This window comes from Erythranthe guttata, chromosome 1 (genome assembly GCF_056151865.1).
Source record: "Erythranthe guttata isolate IM_541 chromosome 1, IM_541, whole genome shotgun sequence".
In the NCBI taxonomy this organism is placed as follows: Eukaryota; Viridiplantae; Streptophyta; class Magnoliopsida; order Lamiales; family Phrymaceae; genus Erythranthe; species Erythranthe guttata.
In genome coordinates this window covers 8,652,147-8,663,493 of record NC_142533.1, presented here as the reverse complement: position 1 = coordinate 8,663,493, position 11,347 = coordinate 8,652,147, and the positions used below count along the sequence as shown (strand labels likewise).

The 11,347-nt window shown below is 30.0% G+C and overlaps 1 protein-coding gene across 1 annotated transcript; it reads left to right on the top strand.

Moving 5' to 3' along the window:
- The first annotated feature begins 235 nt into the window (after positions 1-235).
- Positions 236-2,926, top strand: LOC105978066 (ATP-dependent caseinolytic protease/crotonase family protein). The gene is made up of 6 exons (XM_013003476.2): positions 236-301; positions 411-447; positions 612-835; positions 1,099-1,135; positions 1,357-1,601; positions 2,261-2,926. The coding sequence occupies exons 1-6, from the start codon at positions 257-259 to the stop codon at positions 2,804-2,806; spliced, it is 1,134 nt and encodes a 377-aa protein (XP_012858930.2). The 5' UTR covers positions 236-256; the 3' UTR covers positions 2,807-2,926.
- The last annotated feature ends 8,421 nt before the right edge of the window (positions 2,927-11,347 follow it).

Here is an 11,347-nt window from a genome sequence, read left to right as displayed (position 1 = left end):
GACATTTTTTGAATAAATTTAATAAAAGAAGTTCTAATTAGTTTTGTCACAACTCACATGTACGGATGTTGTACCTGTAGCTTAAAACCCCTAATAACAAACCCCTACTATTAATTGCTCCATCTACGCGGGAAATTTTGAAAACAAAATGTTCAAGTATGGCGCCATTTCATTTCATAATCTAAAGCCAAGCTACAAACAAATTGGGCGTCCGAAGATTTGTATGACAGTATGAGTCACAGAAAGAGAGAAAGAGATGTCAAAAAATTCACACTTCGAGATTCATGACACCGATTCTCAGGTTACAGAAAAAAAACTCCATTAAATTCGTTTTATTGTGTCCAAAGCTAAATGTTTCATCGTCTCTATTTTTTTTAATATATATATAATTTTTTTATCTTTTTCGTCAGATTTTGGGTCTTCAGGATTCGATTTCACTTCCTTCAGGTTTGTATGAGTTAAAATATCTTTTGATATTCATCTACTGTAAACCCTCTTTTAGGTTTGCTCGGTATGTGTTTGATCAATTGACGCAAAGAAGGTTCTTTTATATGTTTCTGTGTGTTGGGTTGAATCCTTAAATCTCTGTCTTTTATTTCAAATTATTACAGAGCCTCCAGATATCAGAAACTGGTTCTCAAGCTACGAATACGAATCCCCGGAGTTGAATACGTCTGACGGCTTTCAAGATTCTGACGGGTCTGCAGAAAATTGTCTTGATGAGGAAAACGAAGTTAAATCTGAAGGAAATCAGCATTTACGCAATTTCGACGAGGGTTTTGTTTCTTCACCAAGCAAATCATCAGATGGGGTTAATATCAATCCTGCTGCCGTGGTAATTGAATTAATTTTACTGCCGTAGTTTTTTAGGCTTTATTTCAGTTGAAAGATTGAAGTTGTGAATTCCAAATCCATTGAACTTGTTAACGAGGAATTTCAAATCCATAGCTCTCGTTCTCATGATTAGTTTAATGCATCAAGTTTGGTGTTTATAATATATTTCTGTCATTTTTATATTCTTAATGCATCAAGTTTAGTGTTTATAAGTTCATAGCTCTCGTTCTCTTATGTACGTTTCTTGTAATTAACTTTTTTTAGGTCACAGGATTGTCGGAGTCCCTCTCGTTTTCTTCAGGTATGCAATATTCTCCACACATTTATCATCCGTCAAATACTTTGACGTGCTCACAATAACATATGATAGCTCTCCATGACTTGAATCATTTATCTAAAACAAAGGACTGATTATATATAATATTCAGTCTAAATTTTCTGAGTTCCTTTGTTTCCGTCATTTTCTGACATAAAAAGTCTCTTAAAAAATGCTAACACCTTCTTTTTACGACTTACCATCAGAGCCTCCAGATATTACAAATTTGTTCTCGAGCTATATGTATGAGTCACCACTGCTGGATAATACCGATTTTTGCACATTTTCTGATTACGAAGAGAGAGAAGATGCCGAAGATGCTATGCACTTCGTCGATGTGGAAAAAAGTGAAGAATTGCGATTGGCTGGTCAAAATCGAATCCCGAATGTGTTGGTCAAATGCACCAACATGATAAAAGATGCGAAACTGAACTCTCAATCAGTCTGCAAGGTATGTTTCTCTCTCCGATTTTCCTATTGATTTCCCATGTTTATGCGTGTATCAAATTATATACTTTTGCTATGTATTCCGTAGTAATCCAAGGCGATAAAGTTCGAAGATGAATGTCAAACTTCTATAGTTATGAAAATCGGTTCTTTGTTCATTGTTGAGATTTAAATTACGGTCCCCACAAATATTACTTTATCTGTTCAATGTCTTAAATTAAATAATAGTTAGAAGAAAAAAACTAGTCGTAGGATGGTAGGCATATGATTTCTCAGTTTACACATGTTTGAAATTCGGATGTAATTAGGATTTTTTAGTACATTTGTTGTTGTATGAATTTCGATAATTGTATGGCTATAGATTGATACGTTTCTGTTTCTATCACCCTTTTTGCCTTTCATATGAATCAAGAAAGAATCATAATCGATTCATAGATTTCTAGAAACAAAGAAAAAGGAAACGAAGTTGAGACGCAGTCATGGATCAACTAAGTCTAAGCCCTCTCGGAAACTTTCTTAACGAGGAACCTCGTGTAAATACCACATTAATGTTATCTGCCAGATGCAGGCGAATCTATACTAGAAACGAAAGTGTGATATGTCTATTTCTATGTCGTATTTATCTGATTGTCGATGCGAATTATTTCTGTTTGTGAGTTGCAGGATGTTAATAATGTTGATCTGAAGCCAGTGTCATCTTTACCAAGTCATTTGATTCCTGAAACGGCGCCTAAATCAGTGAGTATGACAAACGATAAATGTAATCAGGGAAAATCTGCTTGTGAGTTGATTTTAGAGAAGGAATGTTATAAAAATATCACGGAGAAGAAAGCTCCTGATGAAGATGTACCTAAAGCAGATTGCTTGAGAATGTCGAGTGAGAGAAGAAGCAGTGGGAAGGAAAATGAGGAAACTGATTTGCTCGAAAATGGATTTATTACAATAAGAAAGAAGAGTCGAGCAAATGATGAAAACATAACAACGCCTGTACAAGTTAATTATGGATCCTTGAGCAACGCAGTGAAACCTCCGTTAAATCCTAAGAAAGATGCTCGAAGAAGCAGGGCAGTTTTATCTGATATGTCCAACTTTCATTCCATTAATGTAATGGAAAGCACTGGTAAATGGCGTTGCCCTCAGAAGAATAAACCGGACCTTGGCCCTCCCCTAAAGCAGCTTCGTTTAGATCAATGGGTTCGTAGAATATAAAGTAATATGTTAGATTTTTTTTTTTTTGTTTCTTTTTTTTTTTGGTATCGAGTGTAAATTTACATTTGATTTATAAATATTTGTAAGATAATTTTTTCAATTATGCCCACTGGCTTTGTATTTGGCCGTTGTTTTGGCAAGCTCGAGTTTTTTTATGGTCTAACTTGGACATTGATCTTACTGCGTGAATATTAATTTATAACAACTAAATATGTGTTCTTATAACACAATTGGGCCGAATTGTGTTATTGGGCTTTGTGTATCTTTATTTGGGCCAATTATTGTAAGATATTCATCCACAATAAGTTAGGTTTTGGTCCAGAAGAAATGTATCATTTAATATTAATAACCCCTCAAGTGTAGGTGAATTACATTTGAAGTCTTGCACTTGAAATATTTGAAATGGGCGACTGTGGAATTTGAAATCAGTATCTTTTCATTTGACCTGGCTCTGGTACCATGTTGAATGACCATCTCTACCAAAAGTTTAAGCTATTAGTGAAATGTATCATTTAATATTAGGGGCTTTAAGATATAGGTCCCTAGTGACAAAACTTATTAGAACTAAATGACAAGTCTAACTAAACATTTGCTTCACATCCTTTATAAATTTCATTCCAAAAATTCCCTCACATAAATAAAAAAAAATATGCACCAAGTAATATTCAAACTGTATTTATCATTTTTTCATTCTGCATTTAACATTTTTATTTTTGCATCTAGCATTTTTGTTATTCATTTTTTTTCATAGAACAATTTTTTTTTTTTTTGCATTTTCGTATTTTTTCCTTTATTTTTCTACATAATATTGAAAACTATGATTTTTTAATTTTTTTTCGGCCGTAGTCTTCTATAGAAATCCGTAGGAAACCGTAGTAGTCTGTAGTCATGTATAGACACTCGTAGAAAACTGTAGTAATCCGTAGTCACATATTCTTAAAACCCTAATTCCTCTTTTGAACCCTGGCCGCCAGACACCATAGACACCCATAGATACTCATAAACATCTATAGACATGAAATCGAAAAATCTTAGATCCGCCCCACCAAACCGTAGATCTCCTCCACCAAACCCTAGATTTGCGACGCCACAAACATCACCCATCCCCCCCCCCCCCCCCCCCAATGTGGAGACTCCTCCAGCCTGAGCGCCGCCGTATGTAGACAACCGTAATAAAAAACAGATCCACGAATATGCTCATAGTTTTTGAACATTTCTCCTTCTTCCTCTTCGTCTTAATTTTCCCGTAAATTTGCCTTTCCCCTCCCCCAAACCCTACATACATCAAATTCATACCAAAAGCACCACTGCCGTCGGAGGAAATCACCGCCATCACCATCAACCATAAGCACCGCCGCCCTCAACTACCAGAACTACCGCCGCCACCACCAGCAACCAGAACCACCGCCGCCCACATCAACATCCGATCTGAAAAACGCTTCGGTGACCAGTCCCATAACAACCTCCATAACAATATAGTCCTCATAGTCATTCCACCATAATTGAGAGAGAGAGAGAGAAAAGAGAGAGATAAAGAGAGAGCAAGAGAGAGAAAATAAGCGAGAGAAAGAGAGAGAGAATTGAAAAAGAGAAACAGATCTGGTTTGAAGAACGTAAATAGAGGTTATATAATGAAGGGACCATTTATGGAAGAACTTTGGACGTGCAAAATCGTGCCCAACCACCCTACTAAGGACTTTTAGCTAGTTTTCCTGTCTTAGTTAGTTCTCCTTAGTTAGTTCTCCTGTCTAAATTTTGTTCAAATGACATATAAACATAAGTAAAATATATGGTTTCTATAGATTAAGGAAAGAAGGTTATGGGTAAATTGAGAATAATTTTTCACGAAATCGTAATATCTATTGAATAATATTTTTGTGATACTAAAATCCTAACACAAGATAAACTATTTTAAGAAAAGAAAAACCCTAGTGTTCTTCTGTACCAAAAAAGATAGGGAAAATTGGCTAGAGATCTTATTTCTTGAAGTTATATATGGGTGGAGATCATATTTACTAGATGAATATAGGATTAGGCCCTATCATTCAAAAAAATAATATAAAATAAATAAAACTAATTATACATAAACATAAGTACCGGGGGTTTACACTTTTGGTCCTTCATGTTTGGTCCGATTCCGCTTTTGGTCCCCGTTGTTTCAAAGTAAACAAATTTCACCTCCAAGTTTCAATTTTAAACACTTCCGGTCCCCGCCATTACATATACCTTAGCAAGTAACGGAAAACACTATTTTGGGGCCAAAATTGAAATTGAAATTCTTTTTGGGGCTGGAAAATAATTGGAAATTTAAAATATAGTATAGTGAAATAAAATTTCTTTTTAATAATATTAAGTATAATGAAACTTGTTCATTAATTTCTTTTTCTACGATTAAAAATTTAATTACAAGTAGTATAGTTAAAAGTAATATCACGTAGAATTAAAAATAATTTATTTAGTTAATTTATTTATTTTATTATTAAAATTTTAATTATAAGAACTATAATTATAATAATATTAAGTATCATTAAAAATATTTTTTTTAATTAATTTCTTTTTTTTATTGTTAACTTTTTTTTATCATAAATTTTTAGTAGTATGATAAAAAATAATATTATGTATAGTTAAAAATAACATAGCTTGATTAGCTAATTAATTTTTTTATTATTAAAAATTGAATTATAAGTAGTATAATTATAATAATATTAATTATAACTAAAAATAATTTGTTTAGTTGATTTATTTTTTTATTATTAATTTTTTTTTATTATAAGTAGTATAATTATAATAATAAAAGTATAATTAAAAATAATTTTTTTTAGTTATTAGTCTTTCTTTTATTTTAAGTAGTATAATTAAAAATAATATTAAGTATGATCAAAAGTAATTTGTTAAGTTAATTTATTTTTTATTATTAAAAATTTAACTGTAAGTAGTATAATTATAATAATATTAAGTATACTAAAATAATAATTTGTTTAGTTAATTTTTTTTTATTATTATTAAAAAAAATTATTAGTAGTATATTTTAAATTTCTAAGTCTTTTCCAGCCCAAAAAAAATTCAATTTCAATTTTGGCCCCATAATAGTGTTTTCCGTTACTTGCTAACGGGCATGTAACGGTGGGGACCGGAAGTGTTTAAAATTGAACCGTGGAGATGAACTTTGTTCACTTCGAAACAACGGAGACCAAAAGTGGAATCGGGCCAAACATAAGGGACAAAAAATGTAATTCTCCCCATAAGTACCGCTTGTGTCTATTAATGTTACGTTGGGAAACAAATTCCATTAATCACGATTGAGGAGAGTACGCGCAAGAGGGACGTTTGGCAAACAAAATAGGCGATTTTGATGAGAGAGATTGGGAAACCAACTATGATTATATTATAAATGGTAAATTACAACCACCCCTGAGATATGGTCAATTTACGAAAAAATCCCTCTTGTTTGGATAATTACATCTACCCCTCAACAATGATTTTTTCTTACACCTACACTCTTATGGTGTCAAATTCAACATAATCATCTAGATTTCGTGGAATGTGCTCTAGTTTGTACTCGTTTTGAGTAAAAATACAGTTTCTGATGCACCACAATTAGATATATACAAGTCAAAAAACACATATTATGATCAATATTCTTCAAAATGTGGAGTTCGAATGGGTACAAAAGTGATTATATTCCATATAATCTCGAAGATTCCATATAATCTCGAAGATTCCACTAAATTTGAAACCGCAGGGTGGACGTGTAAGAATATTTATAGTTGAAGGGGTGATTGTAATTATCCAAACATGAGTGGGCATTTCGTAATTTGACCATACCTTAGAGGGGTGGTTGTAATTTACTCTATTATAAATGAACGAAGATTGAATATTTCAATATTTTGTTTTTTATCTAAAATATATAATATAATGGATTTTGGTAATTATTGAAATATTATTGTAACCATGTGAAACATTGGGATTCTTGTTTATCCAAACTATAACTTGTCTTAACCATTGTAGAAATCGATAGGAAACGAAGAACCAAAATGCGATATTTTCAAACAGCAAACGAAGGAAAACAAACTGAATCCAAATACCAAACACCGAATCCCAATAGCCAACATCAAATCCAAACAGAAAACACCGATCCAAATAGCTAATGAAGCACCAACAAACGTTTTCTCCAAACACCAAACAAATCGTTGTTCAACAACAACCCTAATACAAAAAAACAAATAAAATCGGATCCCGTACAACAAATAACATCAGTCGGAATCAGATTAACAAATAGCAAGTGGCACCCAAATTACAAACGATTCCTTCGAAGTTTGATGATTATGGCGGTCAAGAAGAAATTTTCTGCAAATTGCATGGTAAAGAAGATTTTGTGTTACGATATAGGTGGGAATGGGGCAGTAACTACGATTTTTTTGGAGGAGAATATTATTTTTATTTCCACTATTATTATGGGATGTTGTTGACAAATCAAAATTAATATATTTACTTAAAATTGGAAAATACGAATTAAATTTATATAACTAGAAGCTATTATTTTAGGACCTATAGCAAATTGCCCCAAAAAATAACACATATCTAAATTATTACCTAATTGAACTCTAAGTCATTTAATCTAGTTTAATTCAAATTGGAAGACTACATTTCTAACTTAAATTATAGGAGTTTTTGTGTATAAGTCCCTGACCAACCATATTTATTATTCTAGGTTCAGGGCTATATCTCTTTCATCAATAAGCTCATCCATTTAATATGTACAAGCATTTTCCCCCCGTGCGATGCACATGATAGCATTTCAAAAGAAAAAATATTGATTAGGACAATAACAATTATAATAAAATAAATTAGTAATATCAGTAACAACATTAATATTTATACAAATTTAATAATACAAACTAATTAAAAAAAATATAAACTTAATTGTCATAATATGAAATTGGTCATTAAATAAATGAAGTAAAGAAGAATTAGAGAAAATAGAGTAGAAAATAGAAGATAAAAATAATAATAACAATTAAAATATAAAGTGTTGTGGATCAGGATTGTGCTAGTCGAGATTTAGTGTAAAGTAATTAGAAAAAAAAAGTGACTGCAAAATAGGATATATATATATATATATATATATATATATATATATGTATATATATATATATAGATATATATATATATATATATATATATATATATATATATATATATATATATATATATATATATATATATATATATATATATATATATATATATATATAGATATATATTATATATTTTTACAAATATGTCATTTGAGTTTTTAGGTTGCCCTAGCGTTTCCTTTTTTATATATAAGATTATAAAAAAATAAAAAAATAATGTATATGATAAAATTACCGCCAACCCTTTGCACTCAATTCTTAATTGTAACCCCAATTTCAGAAATTATTTTTTTGCTGCCGGTTTACGGCATTGAATTTTATTTTGGGCAAATTACCAAAACCCCCCTGAGGTAAGCCTAAATAACGAAAATCCCCCCCATGTTCTCGTAATTACGAAAACCCCCCTTGACTAACGGTTGACCGAATTTTTTTAACCGGAAACGTGAAATGTCTATTATATCCTTCTGTTAAATATGTAAAAAATAAAGGGCAAATTACCAAAACCCCCCTGAGGTAAGCCTAAATAACGAAAATCCCCCCTGACATCCCTTTCAGTTGATGATTTATTGCTTTTATAAATTTATTTATTACTTTGTAATTTGTATTGATAATTTGATATTATAATTTTTTATTTTTTTTTATTTATATATTTTAATTGATTTTATTTATCCAGAGGAGTATTCATACGGATTTATGCTTTTAGCTTGAATGATGCATGGTTGTATTTCTCGAATTGTAAAATATTTAATTTTATATATAAAAAATAATTAAATTTTGAAATCTCATTCATTGATTTTTTTAATCCAATAAAAATACATTGTGCATTCATAATGATTGATTATATTTGGGTTTAATTTAAGAAAAATAAGTATTTTGCAGACACTTATATATTTTTTTATTTATATATTTTAATTGATTTTATTTATCCAGAGGAGTATTCATACGGATTTATGCTTTTAGCGTGAATGATGCATGGTTGTATTTCTCGAATTTTAAAATATTTAATTTTATATATAAAAAATAATTAAATTTTGAAATCTCATTCATTGATTTTTTTTAATCCAATAAAAATACATTGTACATTCATAATGATTGATTATATTTGGGTTTAATTTAAGAAAAATAAGTATTTTGTACATTCATAATGACCCCTCATTAAATAAAATGCTTACAATTACCCCCCTAAGGGTAATTTCGTGTACAAGGGCAAAATTGGTATTATCGGAGGAATATTCGGGAGAATCAAAAAGATTCTATCGAGTCTAACACCGTTAGAGCGATTTGTAAGACGTCTGCATACCTCAGGGGGGTTTTCGTAATTACGAGAACATGGGGGGGATTTTCGTTATTTAGGCTTACCTCAGGGGGGTTTTGGTAATTTGCCCTTTTATTTTTTATGGTGTGTGTTTTCCGCCACTAAACATTGACCGTAATTATGCTGTCATTAACGGTAATTATACTGTCACTAACAGTAAGTTAACGTAATTATACTATCACTGACAGTACATTAACGTAATTGTATTGTTGTTGATAATAAATTTATGAAATTGTACTCCCGTTGACAGTAATTAGAGTCAACGACAATATTATTGATTTTTTTTTTTGTTATTATTATTTTTTTTAATTTTGTTTGATTTGTTGACAAGTCGACGTATGTCGTTGACAGTAAAATAACTGTAAACACAATAATATTACTGTCAACCACATCAATATTATTTTATTTTTTGGGTTTTTTATTGTCTTTGAGTTATTGATGGAGTAATGTAATAATATTACTGTCTATTATTGTAATATTACTGTAAACACAATAATATTAATGTGGTTGACGGTAATATTACTGTTGTTACAGTAATATTACTGTCAACCACAATAATGTTAATTTTTTTGGCTTTTTATTATGTTTACCTTTGTTGAACGGTCAACATATTAATATTAATATTTTACACAATATTAATGACTATTGTTGTGTTAATATTACTGTGCTAGAGATTAATATAGCAATATTATTGTGTTAAACTGTAGTATAGTTAATTTTACTGTGTTTAACAGTAATATTGTTAATATTATTGTCAACCACAACAATATTGTTGTTTAAACGGGGGCCAAAAAGATGTTAAAGAAAAAAAAAATCAAACAAAAAAAAAAGAAATCGTAAAAGTGAACGCCAGAAATCGGTGGCGGGAAAATCATAAAGAAGAAAAATAAAATATTAGAAAAAGTCGACACCGGAAACCGTCGTAAAAATCAGGAAGAAAAAATAAGTCAACGCCGCAGACCGGCGGACAACAGCAATGACGGATGAAATTGTCCATAAAATTGTATTTTTGGTCAAAATTGAATAATTTGTGAAATTTGAAGTCAAATTGATGTTATATTAAATTAAATGATGAAATTAGAGCATATTAAAATATGAGGGGCTATTTTAGTCTTTTACAAACCTCTAGACCATGTGTGGATTTTTTGTAAAGTAATTTATTATCTGAATCTCTTTTATGAATAAGTAGATAAACTTATTTGTAAAGTGCCATATCTATTATATCAGTGATAAATTGGGTTTATGGAACTTTCAAGATTGGTCCTTTTTGTTTAGAGATTCTTTTTGTTTAGAAATGATGTTCCTTTCCCAATCCACAATTGTATTGTATTATATGATACGGACGCTACTTTCATTGCTTTAGGCAGCAAGTTTTATTAAGGAGACCCCTCTTTATTATCTTATATATAAAAGAAAGAAAAGTTGGGTAACTCTAAAAATCCCTTAGTTTTTCTCTATTAATTTCTAACTATAATTTTTAACAATTATCAAAATTGAAACTAATCTGTGAAAATACCTACCCTAATGATACTTATATTTTTTCTCTACTAATTGTCTTACAATAATTTTCAACAATTATCAATCTCTTATTTTTCATCAATATATCTCAAATCTTAAGAGATAAAGATTTCGATTTGCTAAATCTTAATGTATTTATTTGGATTATAAATCTTAATCTGTAAGATTTAAAAAAACTAATATTATATAAAATATGAATAATACTACATAATTAAATTTTACTATGTTAGTGGACTATATTTTCTTATTATTACGTATGAAATTTATTATTTTTTTCCTTCACTTTTGAAATAATATCCTGTGCATGGCACGAGGAAAAAAATGCTAGTATGATATAAAACAAGTTTTTAACCTAATGTCGAAGAATTAATAACCAAACTAACTAAATAGTCCTTACTCCTTACCTATCCAAACAACTAATAAACGTAAATAATTAGATATTATTAACTTAATATCAACTAATAAACAATTAATAATTAACTATTAACTTAATATTGGATCGTAACAAAGATCTTTGTGTAGATATGTGCGGATCGCGAATAATAAGTTGCGCAAATGAAATGAAATTGA

Coding starts and splice junctions, on each gene's coding strand:
- LOC105978066 (XM_013003476.2), top strand. CDS start 257: ATGTCAAAAAATTCACACTTCGAGATTCATGACACCGATTCTCAG. Junction 1,136..1,356: donor GTCCCTCTCGTTTTCTTCAG/GTATGCAATATT, acceptor ACTTACCATCAG/AGCCTCCAGATATTACAAAT. Junction 1,602..2,260: donor ACTCTCAATCAGTCTGCAAG/GTATGTTTCTCT, acceptor TGTGAGTTGCAG/GATGTTAATAATGTTGATCT.